This window comes from Tripterygium wilfordii, chromosome 15 (assembly GCF_013401445.1).
Source record: "Tripterygium wilfordii isolate XIE 37 chromosome 15, ASM1340144v1, whole genome shotgun sequence".
Taxonomy (NCBI): domain Eukaryota; kingdom Viridiplantae; phylum Streptophyta; class Magnoliopsida; order Celastrales; family Celastraceae; genus Tripterygium; species Tripterygium wilfordii.
This window is the reverse complement of record NC_052246.1, coordinates 2046323-2063267: the sequence shown is the minus strand read 5'-3', so window position 1 is coordinate 2063267 and position 16945 is coordinate 2046323. Positions and strand designations below refer to the sequence as shown.

The 16945-nt window shown below is 38.7% G+C and overlaps 4 protein-coding genes across 4 annotated transcripts; 1 reads left to right on the top strand and 3 right to left on the bottom strand.

The window, feature by feature from the left end:
* Positions 1-2832, bottom strand: LOC120017149 (GMP synthase [glutamine-hydrolyzing]-like). The gene is made up of 6 exons (XM_038870261.1): positions 2182-2832; positions 1700-1950; positions 1231-1606; positions 971-1102; positions 705-880; positions 1-434 (listed from the first exon to the last, which is right to left on the bottom strand). Exons 1-6 carry the CDS (start codon positions 2725-2727, stop codon positions 311-313), a joined length of 1605 nt encoding a protein of 534 aa, XP_038726189.1. The 5' UTR covers positions 2728-2832; the 3' UTR covers positions 1-310.
* Positions 2833-3953: 1121 nt separating this feature from the next.
* LOC120016849 (signal peptide peptidase-like 2) lies at positions 3954-9904 on the top strand. Its single transcript, XM_038869794.1, has 14 exons — positions 3954-4239; positions 5113-5271; positions 5394-5505; positions 5737-5856; positions 5970-6121; positions 6246-6425; positions 6767-6801; positions 7232-7388; positions 7883-7936; positions 8283-8375; positions 8504-8646; positions 9053-9123; positions 9238-9321; positions 9421-9904. The coding sequence occupies exons 1-14, from the start codon at positions 4057-4059 to the stop codon at positions 9534-9536; spliced, it is 1659 nt and encodes a 552-aa protein (XP_038725722.1). The 5' UTR covers positions 3954-4056; the 3' UTR covers positions 9537-9904.
* Positions 9905-10173: 269 nt separating this feature from the next.
* LOC120016850 (BTB/POZ domain-containing protein At5g41330) lies at positions 10174-11903 on the bottom strand. The gene has a single exon (XM_038869795.1). It carries the CDS (start codon positions 11801-11803, stop codon positions 10388-10390), a length of 1416 nt encoding a protein of 471 aa, XP_038725723.1. The 5' UTR covers positions 11804-11903; the 3' UTR covers positions 10174-10387.
* A 543-nt stretch (positions 11904-12446) lies between these two features.
* Positions 12447-16536, bottom strand: LOC120016069. The gene is made up of 2 exons (XM_038868650.1): positions 15768-16536; positions 12447-13966 (listed from the first exon to the last, which is right to left on the bottom strand). The coding sequence occupies exons 1-2, from the start codon at positions 15882-15884 to the stop codon at positions 12695-12697; spliced, it is 1389 nt and encodes a 462-aa protein (XP_038724578.1). The 5' UTR covers positions 15885-16536; the 3' UTR covers positions 12447-12694.
* Positions 16537-16945: the final 409 nt, after the last annotated feature.

The window sequence follows — 16945 nt, the reverse complement described above, 5'->3', positions numbered from 1 at the left end:
TTGCACACGAAACCAAAAATAATTACATTTCATATGCAACTAAACTTCAAGCATGTAACTAAATAAAGGACAAGGCTTTGTTCCAAGAAACACATCATAATAACTAACTGAAAACCACTACAAAACTTATAATAACTAATCTAAAACTACTACCTATATAACTTTTTAGGATATATGTATCCCTCTCAAAAAATATGACCGAACAAATGTAAAGCAACAACCGGTTACGGTGTATATGTAACCTTGAACCCTAAACAATCATTTAGTCTGTTAATCACTTTTCATTAAGCCAAAAGCATCTGACACAGAATCATTCCCACTCGATTGTTGATGGAGGCTTCGATGTGATATCCTGAGTAACTCGGTTTACACCCCGAACACTATTGCAAATTTTTAGGGATACATAACGAAGGAACTTCTCTTCAAAATAGTACCTGCGTATCACAAAACCAAAATGGGCTGAGAGATTTGCAATTGCACAAATGGAATAGCAATGGGAATCACCCTAATATAATTGTTCTTGGAATGAAATGTATGCGTCCATGTTTAAGTTTTCACAAAGGCAAAGATTCGCTTCCACATGATAATGCCATATGTACTAAATGATTCATATTCTCATTGGACAGCAAGCAAGGCTGCATATTCAAAGTTGAAATAAGGACACCATGGCATATGTGTCATATAAACAACAAATGCATCCTTACCAGTCGGCAGTCATGCCATCTTCACTGGAAACAGCTCGGAGAGAAACAACGTGGGAATGAGTCCTTTGATCACCTTGTACGCCAACTGATTTTACAGGCAAGAAAACAGCAAAAGCTTGCCAAATTAAATCATAAAGCCCATAATCTTTGATTGCCTGTATGAAAATCTCATCAACCTGGAAAAACAAAAGCAAAGTTACACATTAATTAACATGTGGAAAGGCAGAGCAGATGCTTCAAACTAAAGTCCACATGCACAAACATACCTCACGGAGGACTTCCAAAGCATTGCCTTCAGTGACATCACCCAAGACTCTAACTGCAAGGCCTGGGCCGGGAAACGGGTGGCGCTTCAGAAATGCCTCAGGAACATTCAAAATCCTCCCTAGATGACGAACCTAAATAAATAAAAGAACTGAATAAAAAATTTTGAAGGAAAACATTATCAAAGTCAAAGCACTATTGTAAACAAAACAACAAAAGATAGGAAGAAAATCCATATACAATGGACAGTTAAATACAGAACCTCATCCTTAAATAGAAGTTTAAGTGGCTCAATTAGCTTCAATTTCATATCTTTGGGAAGACCTCCAACATTGTGATGGCTCTTGATGGTGTGGGAGTGGTTTCTTCCTGATCCAGGTGGTGGACAAGATTCAATCACATCTGGGTACAAGGTCCCTTGGACCAAGTAAAGTGGTTTCTTCCCCAGCTTCTGCTCCAAATCATGGGCAAAAGCATCGAAGATGCCAATGAACTCCTTTCCAATTATCTTCCTTTTGACTTCGGGATCTACTACACCTTTTAGCTCCCTAAGAAACTGCTCCGAGGCATCAATACATGTAACAGGTAGATGCAAATCCCTTTCAAAGGTTTCCATTACTCGTTCTCTCTCCTTATACCTTGAAGAAATAAAGCAATTGGGAACCTCCAATGATTAAAATGCCAATCATCAATTTGCTACTACAAGGGGAAAAAAGGGCCAGCATTCTTACCGCAATAGACCATTGTCAACAAAAACACAATGAAGCCTATCCCCAATTGCCTTATGAACAAGAGTGGCGGCAACTGTAGAATCCACACCCCCTGATAAAGCACATATAACATGATCTTCAGCCCCCACAGTATCCCTGATTACTTTGATCTCTTCATCTGAAATATTTTCCATCTTCCACCCTGCAGTAACTCTACAGACATTGAAGAGAAAATACTGAAGGGTATCCATCCCTTCTGGAGAATGAGTAACCTACAAGTGATTTAATCAGCACAATAATCATGACACAATGATAAACACCAGTAAAATTTCAAGCTTTGCATTGAAAAACTACATCCATAAAAATAAAAAGTTTCAACAAGATAAACAACTTGCTATCTGCTGAATAAAAGTGACAGCAATCCAACAAGAATCCATTTGAATCCTACAGAATCAAGCACTCATCCACCTCCCACTAAATTAAATGCAAACTTTACTAATTACCTCTGGATGATACTGCAGCCCATAAAACCTCTTCTCCCGATTTTCCACAGCAGCCACTGCACCCTGCTGGCTCTTGGCCACCACTTCAAATCCTTCCGGTAGCTGCACCGCCTCATCCCCATGACTCATCCAAACCTCCTGCCTATCTCCAATCCTCTTGTTCCCATAAATCCCCGAATTGCCCTCAACCTCAATCTCCATTCTCCCATACTCTTGCTTCTCCCCAACCCTAACCACTCCCGCAAGCCTCTGCACAATGAGCTGCAGTCCATAGCAGATGCCAAGGACGTGTACCCTGTTTTCCAAGGCCCACTCGATGAAACCGGCCGGGAACGCAGGAGAGTCGGGGGTGTGAACAGAGTGAGGCCCGCCCGAAAGGATGACAACTCGAGGGTTGAGGGAGGTGATGGCAGAGAGAGGGGATGTGCCGGAGATGCAGAGGGAGAAGACGGAGAGCGAACGGATCCGGCGGGTGATTAGGTGAGTGTATTGAGATCCGAAGTCGAGGATCAGAACCAGGTCCGATTTGACTACTTCGGGATCCATGGTTGTGGTGGAAGCGTCTGGTCTGCGTTACAGCGTTAGTGGGCAACGAAGGGGGTTTAAGAAGGAATTGAGATTAGGGTTTGGCGGGAAGTGTAAGAGATACCATATGATACGTCCAGTCCACTCTTGCTATGCCTAGTTTGGCAATTGCGTATTGGAGTTTTTTTTTTCAATTTTTTGAAATTAATAATAAAAATACATGATTGGTTGCAATTATTATTTTGTTTTTTTTTTTGAACAAAACACAAACAAAAGCTTTCTTTACAGAAAATAGATTTTCCTTTTCCAGAAACTAAAATCAGAAAATACATTCAATATAGGTGACTGTTTACATCAATGGTTCAATGGATGCATGTATTTATTGGCACATGCTTTGTTGAACAATAAACAGACACAATGCCCATTCTAGGCTCCTCATGTCAAGGTAGAGATAGTGAACAAATAAAGCAATTTCACTAAAATAATAAAACACCAAATTTTTATATTTTTTGGATGATTGAGAACGATGATGTTATATAAATTTGATTTCCGAACATTCGATATGGATTTAAATTCAGGCTGTCATGTTTATGCACACAGAAATTTATCACCTGAATAAAAAAATTATTAGATGTGGGAATGACCTGTTACGATCGATTTTTTTTCGGTTTGTTGACAATAATTTAATCGATTGATCGGTTGGTTATGGACGATTATTTCAATTATTCGGTTACTCCTCACTATTTTTTTTGAAAATAGCCAATCAATCAATTCGATTAATTTTCAAACAATCCTAAAATTTACAACCTCTACCTGTGAGGACTCTGATTTGTATTTTTAGTGAAAATAATTCATCTCTAATCAATTCAATCATCTATAAAGTTAGTAAAATTAATGGTTTGTTGCATTGAAAGCTTCTAAAAAAAAAAAGATCGAAGGGCCGATTTGAAAAGAAACATACATAATCTTGAGCTATAATCAAAATATTGAAAAACTAGGGAACCCTTACAAAAAGTTGCAAATTTTCCCGCGATTTTTAACTGTTATGAGTGTACGGCCATCTCCATTGACCTTTAATCACCGGGCACATAAAGGAAATAAAAATATGTTTAAAATTAAAAATATCCGGCGTCGTTTTCTTGTTACAGAGCGGTTGTTTCAGTTTTGTCCTCCATAAGAGCAGTAGATCCATTGCCGAAATTATAGTATAATTTCATTGTCTGAAATAAAGAATTGTTTTTGTTTAACATAGAAGAACAGGCAAACAAAGCGTATAAAGAAAACGAAAAATGGAAAGAAGCTGCTTCAAGCTGTTGTTTATCTCTCTCTCCGTGTCTCTCTCTGCTTTCGATGCAGAGAGGAGAAATTGAAAAGCAAAGCAAGAGAAGAATCCGCATGGAATGGCAGAAGCTCTGCTTGGTGGTGATCTTTGTATCACTGGCTTGCCAACCTCTCTTCGTCGCAGCGGGTGACATAGTCCACGACGACGATTCAGCTCCTAAGAAGCCTGGGTGTGAGAACGACTTCGTTTTGGTAACTCCTTCATTGCTCCTCCTCCCTCATCATTTTCTTGTGATTTCTCATCTGGGTCTGGCTTAAATTTTTGTTTTTTTATTGTGGATGATGAAAGAGACTGTCGATCTTAATTTTACAATACTTGCTTGGCCCTTTTTTTTTCCCTCTCCTTTCTATTTAGCTCTCTAGCAGTTTTGTCTCTAAAAAGTGAAGTTCGAAGATTTTTTCTGCTGCTTTTAGTTCTAATTATTTTGCCCATTTGAACTAGGAGTTGGGTTCTCTGGGCCTCCATCTTATTGGTCATGCCCTATATTGAGATTATTAGAACTCAAATTGTGAAGAGGCTAGTTTTGTGTGACATTGTGAGGTACTGTTTGTTGTTTCTTCTTTTGGTTTTCTTCCGTTCATGGCATGTCTCATTTGATATTTGGACGTTTATTTTTGGTCATTGTCTACTTGGTAACATAGTTTGTTTGATAACTAGGAATGCCTTTTTGGGTGATCCTTTTGAAAAGGTAGAAAAAAAATGTGGAAATTGTGACAAGCTCACAAAAGTGGTCCATTTATTGTTTTCCATAGTGGGTTTCTTACGCTTAAGTCATATCTTTATTTTTCTTTCTCTTTTTGTTTTTTTGTTTTATACAAAACGTACACACTTCTGCTGAGAAATGATTAGGATGGATGGCTACTAATTACTAATATTGGCTTAATGTGTTGCGTTAGTTTAGTGTTGTCCATTTTCTGGCCATTCTTTGGTTTCTGGTTTAAAGGAAAGTATTCTTGTTTCATTTCATAAACCATTTTTGCATGGGCTTTTCTATTCTTTTTCTCCATTTAAGTTTGTCTTTATATATTTTATGTATGTCTTATTGTTGTCAATGCTTATGCTAGGTGAAAGTTCAAACTTGGGTTAATGGAATAGAGGATGCAGAATTTGTTGGCGTGGGTGCTAGATTTGGCACTACCATAGTGTCAAAAGAAAAAAATGCAAACCAAACCCGCCTTGCCCTTTCAGATCCTCGTGATTGCTGTAGTTCGCCAAAGACTAAGGTTCCACCCTCCTCTTTCCTTTGTATCAGTAGTATGCTTTGAACAGTTGTAGACAGTTGCATACAGTGAACTATGTTGATCTTCACTAAAACAAATATATACTTAATTTGGACATCATTTAGCTTACTGGAGATGTCATCATGGTGGACCGAGGCCACTGCAAATTCACAACTAAGGCAAATAATGCGGAGACTGCTGGTGCCTCAGCTATCCTTATCATAAACAACCAGAAAGGTAAAGAGCATGTCATTGATGTCCCTTGGATGTATGAATTGACTAATGAGTGGGTATTAAGGGTAACTAGTGTGAATTAGGGACAATTTTTGGTCTGAAGATCCCTATGTAAAATAGAGAAGAACTGACATATTGGAAAATGGAAACAATTCTAACAATCAAGGTCTACTGCTCCTTTTCTTTTTATTTTTATTTTTCTTTCTCTTAGAATAATTTTCTTGTTGTCTGCAGAACTTTATAAGATGGTTTGTGAGCCAGATGAAACCGATCTAGATATACACATACCTGCTATTATGCTCCCACAAGATGCTGGCACAAGCTTGGAAAGAATGCTAATGAATCATTCATCAGGTACACTATTCATGTTTCAAATAATTTGCTCTGGTGTTGTGTTAGGCGACAATAGTAGTTGGTATCACCTGAACAAGTTAGCTTTCTAATTCTATGCTTTCCGCACTCTGCAGTGAAAGTTCAGCTATATTCTCCACGCCGACCTCTTGTTGACATAGCCGAAGTCTTTTTATGGATGATGGCTGTTGGCACGATTTTGTGCGCATCTTTTTGGTCTGCATGGAGTGCCAGAGAAGCAGTAATTGAGCAAGAAAAGCTATTAAAGGTTCTTTCTCTTTTATCTTTTCTGGTCTTGTCTAGACTAATATTTTCTTTTGCTATGTAGTTACTCATTCTCGTTTTACATCTTACAAGCAGTTGCTAATTTCTCATATATTTTGTTCATGTAGGATGCTGATGATATTCCAGATGCCAAAGTTCAAGGTGACGGTGGCATTGTGGATATCAACACTACATCAGCAGTCCTCTTTGTTGTTATCGCTTCATGCTTCTTGATTATGCTTTACAAACTTATGTCTTATTGGTTTGTGGAGCTTCTGGTGGTTCTCTTCTGTATTGGTGGTGTAGAGGTATGCTTTCTTTTCCATCTTATTGTTGTACTTGCACATTAATGCACAAGTCTTCGGCATTTACCTACAACTGCACTTCCAATTACATATATGCATGTACTACATTTACATAGATTTATAAATATCTGTTATCATGCTATCTCCATACAGCTGCACTATGAATATGTATAAGCATGTGTGCATTGCAAATCTTCATACATGAAGCTCGTCACAGTATTTGAATCTGAAGATAGTGAAAATTTGCTAGTTTTTTTCTGTATTGCTTTGTCAGCACCCTAAACTTTTTTTTTTTTTTTTGCATTAAAGTCGAGTTTCACTTTTGGGGTTTATTTTGCATGTAGGGACTGCAAACTTGCTTGGTTGCTTTGTTGTCCAGGTAAAATTATTTATCATTTACTGAGGTGTGATTTCCTTCAGTGTCATTTACTCTAAACTCATGTGGGTTTGGTAAGACAATTTTTATGTTATTGCTATTTGTGGCAGTATATGTGTTTTTAGATAACATTTTTTCATGCCTGTATAGTTTAATACGTTTCTGTCGTCGTTACTATATTCTTTTTTTTTTTTAAATTTGAATGTTGCTTTTGTACTGAAACTGTACTGGTTTATGAGCTTACTACACAGGTACAGCTATAGCATCTTGTATATGCTAATGTTTTAGGCTGTGTTAGTCCATCATGTGGTCGAATAAGCATTGTCACAAAATTACCTCAACTAAGGATGTTTATTCAAGGATTGCATATTTTGAAGCAAATTATCTTTATGTATAATGAAGTTATATAAGAAATGCTATCATTATTTTACAGGTGGTTCAAACGTACTGGAGAATTGTACATTAAAGTGCCTTTCTTTGGAGCTGTCTCATATCTTACGTTGGCTGTTGCTCCATTCTGCATAGCATTTGCTGTTGTCTGGGCAGTTTATCGTACTGTATCCTTTGCCTGGATAGGTCAAGATGTACTTGTAAGGATATTTCTCCTATTATTTCTAATTCTATTAAGGATATGATATCTTCTGTATGTAGAAATTCCATAATCTTCACTGTGGTAAATTGAGAAGTTATCCCTGGACGATTGACTATCTTTTGGATCCTATTGCTAAGGCAGACAATTATGCTGTGGATTCTTTGCAAAAGAAAATGGGCTTCTTTCTGACGGAAATTATCAAGAATATTTTCAACATTATTGAATTTTTGAGGATTCACCCAATAAACTAGATCACTGTTACTTGTCAGAAAGGTTCACCGTATCCCTAGAGCTATGGGTATTTCATGCATATTTCTATAATCTGAGATAATAATAACAAAACTACGTGGATTTTCAATTTTCAGGCGTAAGATCTGTACCATTATTGGCTTATGATTCTTTTCCCCCTTTTATTGAGAAAAACAAATGATTAGTACTTAAATAGGGGAATTCACCTAACAAGCTCTTTCTACTACATTGTTTCTCATGCAGGGTATTGCTTTGATAATTACTGTTCTTCAAATTGTTCGTGTACCAAATCTTAAGGTAAAACTGTAAAGTTGTTATTGGTGGATGACTTTATTTTATCTTGACGAGTAAGTGGTAATTATTTGTAAACCACCTGCTTGTGTAACATCTGTGATATGATGTAAGCATGGCATACTCCGAAATTCATGGGCAAATGTTTTCGTTTTAAAACTTATTATTCAGTGCTCTGGTGCTCTGGTGGAGAGTTATATGTGGTATAGTGAATGCATATGCTTTCAGCCCACAGGAAGAAAAAAAAATATAGAAAGCAAATAACAACTGAAAACTATTTGCTTTTTAGGCCCTACCAGATGGAGAAAAATATCCGTTCTTCTGACTTCGTTCTGATTGATTTTTGAGTCAGGTAGGGACAGTTTTGCTCGGCTGTGCCTTCTTGTACGACATATTCTGGGTGTTCATTTCTAAGAAGTTGTTTAATGAAAGTGTAATGATTGTGGTAAGTAGTACTTCTATGAATCTTACTTCCAATTTATACAATGCTGAATTCTTGTTTTCGATTACAACTGATATATTCATATGGCTCGAGCAGCAGTGATTCAATTTTTCTCTTCTCTTTTCCCGTAGGTCGCTCGTGGTGATAGAAGTGGAGAAGATGGCATTCCAATGCTACTAAAGATCCCACGCATGTTTGACCCATGGGGTGGTTATAGCATCATAGGATTTGGTGACATCCTTCTACCAGGATTGGTGGTTACTTTCGCACTGAGGTTTGGAACTTCATGGCTTTTTTTCTTACTCACAATAGCTTATTTCTTTTTTGCTTTCTCATTGCAACCTCGGACTTTGATGGCATTCTAAAATGTTCTCAAAACATCCTCCTGTATCCCTTTCCTGATCACACTTATACTATCGTTTGACTTCGAGGAAGGGAAGCATGAGGTGTGGGGAAAGTTCCATTAATCTCTCTAGAAAAGATGGTGAAAGGGGTCTAAAAATGAATGGACTTCTTCTACCTCTCCCAAAATTCGTATCTTAAAATATTGAAACAATGAAATGACATTCTATTTTTGTCTTTCGTTCTTTTTGAATCGGTATTTCTTTCCAGCGAATACTTCTTGTATTAAATGTATATGAAAAGAAATATTTACTCTGTAACATTTGATGTCCTTGCAGATATGATTTTCTTGCAAATAAGAGTCTTCGATCTGGATACTTCTTGTGGGCAATGTTTGCTTACGGAATGGGTGAGTAATGATGAAAGAGTAACATTTCATCATCAGCATGATGAATGCAACAATGTATTTTTAACGGTTGAAAACAATTTTTCTGCGATTTGTTTGATGATCATTCGGTGGCAGGTCTTCTCGTAACGTATGTGGCACTAAATTTGATGGATGGACATGGCCAACCAGCATTGCTATACATCGTTCCCTTCACGCTAGGTAAATTGTCTAACAGCAAGCATTTGGAAAACAATGTTGAATCACATAATAGTAGTCTTGGACATGATGAGCTGATCTGGAGCTGAAACATTGGTGCAGGAACTTTGATAACTTTAGCAAAGAAGAGAGGCGATCTCAAGAATCTTTGGACTCAAAGAGAGCCAGAGAGACCTTGCCCACATGTCCGTCTCCATCACAGCCAACAGAATGAATGAGGAAAAATCAAACCTCATTTAGTTATATGGTAGCGTTTGTACAACATTGCTGGTCATCAGAATCTGGCGACAGACAGCCGGTCAAGCTCAGTTTTAACTTTACAGTGAAACTCGAAGGTTTGATGTTCTCTAATTTAATCAAGCATAGTCTGCAACATTTGTTCAGGGAAGTTCTGCTTCTCTCATTTCTAGTTTGATGCATTTAATTATTGCTGCTGCCAGAGGTGGGAATGAATTTTATTTTCTGGGTTTTTATGCGTCTAGTACCACAAGTAGGGCTGCAAAAGAGTCAGGTTTTCGCTGAGTTTGGCTCAGCTCCTTGAGAGGTTGTTCGGTTAGATCAATGAACTGAGTTCAAAAAGTTTCTCTCCAACTTCCTTGATTGGACCTGAAAATCATATTGAAACTCTTTCCTTAATGATGAAGCAGCAGCTTTGGCTACAACTGAGGTTTAGGGAAGGTGGCACAAGCTTCCAAGTTCCAATTGCAGTTGAAACTTGAAAACTTCAAAACATTCTCTGAAGCCAGATTGAATCAGGAAATGTAGGAACACAGGCGAATGAATATACAAAATTGAGAATCGGCCATCTATAAAATACATGCTGCAGAGCAAATTCTTTTAAGATGACAATCAATGTAAAATGGAAATCTTCTACACAGCTTTGAAACAAGTAGCTAACCTTCAACAACTTATTTTCATAAACACAACAGAATACAAGGGCACTTTACAATTAAATCAAATCTATGTTCTATCATTATTATAAGACAAAATTTGCTGATTGTTTGCAAAGAATAAATATTAGCTAGTAAACTTCTGTATACAAATTCCAACTAACAAACCCATTCTGAGATCATAATCCTCTACTGGAACTTAGCCAAGCTTCAACATACTGTTGATCCTTGCGAGTCACAAACATTTTGTTCCCTCCAAAAGCCATATTGGTTATCTTTGATCCTTCCATATCCTTCACTCTCCCCATCAAATTCTTCCTAAAAACCCTATCCCCAAACCCTACTGAGCTACTTCTAGTTGAGCTCATCACCACCTCAGACCACATCTCTATATCCCCTCCTCTGCCACAAAACACTTGATTTCCATGACCTTCGATCTTGCATCCAAAACCCTCTTTCTTCCCATTCAGCACTTTCCTCCGATCACCAAGACAATGCCATGGACACCCATCCTCTCCATCCAATTTCCTCAAATCCGAATAAAATACCTCCCCTGAATTGACCCCAATTTTAAACAAGCCTGACAAGTTATCAGACACTGTAACATCAGCAAAACAATCCACCTTCTCTTTCCACTCCCAAACTTCACGCCCTGTCCTAATATCCCACAATTTGATGTTACCGGAGACACCAGATGGCCCACTATGTGAACCAGCTGACATCAGCAAGTTAAACCCTGAAACCCAGCTCAGTTTCGTGGCGGGTATTGCTGAGTCTAAATCGGCTCCATAAATCTCATAATGACCAATCTCAGTAACTGGCAACAAGCTATGCAAATCATAAACCATAATGGAATTGGAGTTTCGCCTACCGGACTCAAAGCTCGCGAACAACGAGTCTGGTGAGGAACCAATGGCTTGAACCGTGGAACTCGATTTAGTAACATTCTCCCAATTCAAGGTCTCTCTAACAAAACCCTTTGCAAGATCGATAATCTGCAGACCAGAGAAATCGGTGGCCCCGGCGGCAGCCAAATCCGGTGAAATTGCGAAGAGGGAATCAACGGCGGTAAACTGGGTCAAAATCGTCGACTTCCGCCTCAACGACCAGTCGAAGGACGTAATCTTGCTACCATGAGCGACATGTACGGTCCCAAACGGCGTCGTGGCTATAGCAGAAGGAGAATCCCGGCCGTTTAGGGGCAAAATCAAAGATTTTTCAAGGCCAAAGGCCTCAAACTGAGAGGGGTTGGACAACGAATTCACCAAAATCGACTCGAGGTCATAGAATCTGGACTCTGCAATGATGTCTTGGATATCGAACGATTTGGCTTTGGACGGAAGATTCCCAGTTCTCAGAAGAGAGAGGAGGATGCCAAACAACTCAGGGTCACGATCGAGGAATCGCTGGGCGGAATCAGTGGCGAGCTGGAAAAGTATCGATTTGGGGCCGGCTAGGGTTAGGGTTTGCTTGTTGGTTTGGAAGATTTGGCCGCCAACGTTGACAGAGATTACGTTAGATTCCGGTCTGGATTTCGATCCTAATTCAGGTCGGTGGTTGTTGTGGTGGTGATTTGAGGTTACAAGTGGTGGCATAATTCTTGATTTTTAAAACTATTTAACTTCAAATCACCCCTACAAAACCCTATGCCGAAGGCGAAGAACGGAAGAAGAGGGTCGCGATGATGGAATATGGTGGTGTGCGTGTAATTATAAGGGAGTAATGTTTCTAGAAGGTCAAAGAAGTGGAATGACATAAGGACAAGAAGTAGGAAGCAAAAGCCATCCTATATGGACCTTATATTTGGCGTGTTTTGAATTTCTCGTTACTCTTCTCTAAGCGACAACGTTTTGTTAACCCAGACAACCTTACAAACAGACAGACGGTCAGTCAAATACTAGGTTCCAAAAATTAGTATTCAAGAATCTTATGAGAAAAGTACCTCAATTAATTAATCATTTATAATTTATTATTATTTGTTTTGGGCCAAAAAAGCCCGTGGCAAGTTTGGCCTGGTCCTTTTGGCCTTTTCCTTCAGGCTTGTCCTGCCTGATAATATTGGGGCCGGCAGGCCTGACATTTGACTAACGCTACATCCCAAACGTTCAAGAGTTTAAGAAATATTCAGACAAAAGAGTTTTCATTCGCAGCAATAGCTAGCTACTGGGCTGCTGAAAAGGATTATCAAAGCTATTATTATCAATCAGCCAAAGATTTTTTCTAGAGAAAAAAAAAAAAAATCAGCCAAAGATTCTGCTATTAACCTGTATATTAGCCTTAAGAATCAAAATAATACACTATCCATCTAGTCTGAACATTCTTCTATCTTATTACTCCTGATGAGGTTACAAAGTTACTGAAAACAACCTTTGTATACCGGTCTGACCTAAGTCAGTGCTTCCCTTAGATCTGCTCACCCAATGGATCAAGACCCTGTCACGAACTCTACAAAGCAGGCAGGCAGAACAGCTGCAATAGCATTATAGTTAGCTGATACCTGGTTGTGGTTGTATAGTGGGGAAGAAAGACCAATCCTTGGTGCCACCCTCCTTTCCAACGACCTTCTCATTCGCCCACCAGTCAGAACCAATACTAGTCTTAGGGCAAAGTCCTCCATCTGTATTGTCAAAGTTGAATTCTTTGGCAGAGCCAAGAGTAATAGATCGATGCTTCTGATGTTGTGGTGCCTCTTCCCCATCATCAGACGCTTTCTCAGGTTTCTCGTTAGATGTTTCACCTACACGACACTCATAAGTATTCACCGGCAGACCAGAATTTTCTTCACCTAGGAGGAGAGGGTTTTGATTCCCTGGTGCTTCTGATAGAGCTTTAACAAACAATGCTGGCTTCTTTTCTACACATTTTACTACATTCTCAGCCGTTAACTCAAATGAGACCCTATGACCAGCAACATTATGATCATTTCGGGACCCATTGTCTGAATGCAGGTGCAATGCGGCATCAGAAAGCTGACGATCTAGAAGAAAGCCATGGTGAGATGCAGGTCTTACAGCTTCTGGGGTCATGCCACCAGAACCTTGATATGATCTCCAATCACAGTTGGACAGCTTATCGAAATTCAACAGCTTGGAAGGGTCACCTCTCCGGGACTCGAGAAATTGAGGACCACCAGAAGCAAACTCACCATCTGGGAAAGGAGATGAGGTTCCTGAACCAGAAATGCCTGAACTAGGTGAGATAAGTTGGCCAATGGGGCTTCCAGGGTAAAGGTGATATGACTGAAATTCATACTGGGAGAATGGAAATCTCTGCCCTGCCTCAAGATTCTGGAGACTAGGGTCAAGAAGTTTAGCAAATGGTACCTCGGGCGAGGATGGTGTAGTCAAGTGAACAGATTCAGGAGGAGGAGTGAAAGGAGCAGTTGATGGTTCAGTGGTGAATGTTGAGAAGACTGGAGGCGATACTAACTGGGTTTCATGTGCGTAAGGGCCAATTGCAAAAATGGAAGCGGGTCCTCCAGGAGAGTACATATTGGCAGAAATAGAATTAAGGGATACCATGCCAGTGGGAGATTGAGTCACAGAAGGAGGTTCAGATTGCAGGAACGATGCAGGAGAGGATGGAGGTGCAACAAAGGGAAGTCTAACAGCAGTTGTTTGGGTTGGATTTTCAGATGGTGGAGCATCATTTCTTGGAGATGTAGTTTCAGGCGCAAGGACAGCATGCCCAATTCGCTTTCTTGGCTTATGAGACCCAAAACACCAGTATATGCTCCACCAGCTCCCCCATCTTCTGTTCTGCAATTCACCAAAAGAATGACAAAACCAAATCAATTAAGGAACTTATATAAGGTCCTATGAAGCAACTGACAAACATTAGATAACTGATTATTAACATTAATGAAGTGAAACTGTCCTCACGAAACCAGCAGAAGATTGTCCATCAATTAGTGAAATTAGTGATTCTACACTCTACAGAAGCTGTCAGCTGAAGCCTTGCCAATTTTTACAGCAAAATATGCGACCAAGGGTCTAACTGAAAAGATCAGGATATACACAGCCAGCCAAGTATTGAAGGGTCAAGTAGTTTGGTACCATAATTGCACAATTACAATAGCAAGTGAGCTTATAATGCTAGTGAAAGGGAAATCACCATGAATATTGTAATCTGAGGAAACATGAAGCCGGCTGTCATATGAGATTTCTTACAAGACTTAAAAAATATCTATTTGGATTCCATGTTCATATATAACCAATTTCCGCCTTCCTTAACTTCATGCCTCTGTGATCACAGACCACTTTTATTGAAGAGAAAAGCTGCAGATAGCAAGAAGAGATGGACAATTGGTGTAAAGGCATATCAGACACAACAAATGGTCCAAAACGGATTTATCATGGCAGACATTTATTATCCAACAGCCATAGGTATTTACTAGTGCTTGTGTGCTTAGTTAAATGAAATGAAATATTTTGTTTAAAATGCCTTCAAATCACCAACTAAAAATGTATTGCCAACAGTATATCAAATTTCATGAGTAACTTATATTGCATAATATTTTCTTGTTTTACAAGCTGTCCCCTAGTCTATTTTACCGCTCACTTATCAGCAAGAAGAAAGCCTGCCAGACAGCTCTGATGCAGTGAAGCTTCTTACTTAGGTATACAGAAAATTTTGCAACCACAAACTGCCTCATACCAAATGCTTCTGAGAAGCTCCGATCCACCACATCTCTCAGTGGTTCTTGCTCAGCAATCAAATAAAATAAAAAAAATGTCCACCCACCCAGAACTTCAGCCAAAGGATCCCACACGTAATTCATATTTTCTTTGGCAAAGAATATAAATTAATAATTATACAAATATTGATAATAATATACTTGCAGTTTGAAAATGAAATTCTATGGTATGCATATGCTTGTTGGGAAAAAAATTTTAGAAAACAGCATACCACCATACTCTGCAAATTGCAATTAGAAATCAATAAGTATGCAAATGATGTCCAGTTTTGCTCTACGTCTCTCAGAACAAAATTCAAGACTTGGTATGCTTCACTATGACCCTGCTATCGACCATAAGGGAGGCAAAAATACAATAATCTATGAGGAGCACCTCACGAATCAAGAGCTTATGAGGTTTCTCAGCATCTCACCATCGATTAATTAATCCATATACAGGTTCAACATCAGTGTGACAGTGTCTAACAAAAGCATTCAATCATTTTTTTTCAAGGCTAACAACATAAAGCGAACTTAGAAACTAATAAGAGTTAAAGAGTCAACGGTTAAACAAAACCGCCCAGGAAAAAAAAAACTAAAAAAACGAAACTTAGTTAAGGATTTCCCTGTTCGTTGAAAGTAAATTGTGCTAAAACATTATGGGAGGCGCGTCAAAAATGGCAAAAGTTTATAGCTGAACTGGAATCAAACAGAGCCGAACAACAATTACTCTCACGAAAATCATCTATATAAAAAACACCGTCAACAGATCTCAAATTCACTCTCACAAAATTCAACACAAGTAGAACAAATTAACAGGATCAAATCCACGGCAGTGATTGAACTGAATTCAAAAGAGATCGAGGGATCAAAAACGAGTTTACCTGAACCGTAGCTTGAGGCACACGATTCTCAGTTGATGCGATCGCAGTAGCAGCCGCGTTTATAGTCTCCAAAGTGTTGTCCACAGCTCTCGAGTCTCCATTATTCACCCCTCTCATCTCCCCAAACTCCTCTCTTTCTCTCTTGACAAACGCACGCCTTCTATTTCTCGGAAAAAAACGTTCGAATTTTCTCAAGAAAATTGAATTATAGAATCAGAGACCCTGAAGATTGTTAATGTTACTTACAGAGGAAGCCAAAACTAAAAAACAACGAAATGAAACAAAAGAAAGAAGCTCAAAATCTATGAAACCTCTCCCTCCCTCCTTTTCTCCCTCTCTCTCTCCCTCTCTGCACATAAATCTAAACATATTCTGGAGAAGAAAACAAAATTAAAATGGATCGAAGGACGCTTTTCAGGTCAAACACGGCAATGGAGTAGTATTTCGATTCCTCTGTAAACAATGATCGAAGACCCAGACTTCATGGTGGCACGATAGTAATATTTACTTTACTTAGTGCGAAGCACTCACTTAATTTCACTATTCTACCCATGTGATTACCTTTTTATTGCATTACATACCACATATTGTGGAATATGTAGAAGGGTGGTTTGGTAAAAAGGAAACAGGAATAATTAGCTAATCTATTAATTATAAAGTATGGTTTTATTTACCAAGAAAGGTTAGGTTTTTTTTTGGGACTAATTGTCAAAATGAGTGCACGTGTGGTGATCCATTTCTCAATAATACATATTATGATAGATATAGATAGAGAAAGAGAGAGTGAGTGGGCCCCATTCCCCCAAAAAAAATTCTCCCCCTTTACCCACCAATTTAAAAGCTATGACTTGCACGGCTGCTCTCCCAAGTCCCAACTCTTTTTGGGCTTTTGACAGTTTCTTTATGAGGTTTCCACACTAGATTTCATTCATGCCAGCCCAGAGAAAGATTTTTTTTACCTTTAATGGGTATCTTCTTTTCCTTCACTTCTGCCTGAAAAAGATTTCTACTTTACATGTTATGAAAAAGCCTAATCATAATGTAGATGTTCAGGCTTTCTTTTTTGATAAACAATGATATATCTATGAACAAACTCACTAAAAAGGAGCATGCTTTTTCTATTTCAAGACTTCTACGATGAACTAAGCCCCAAACTTTTGGTTGCAATGATAGTTGGG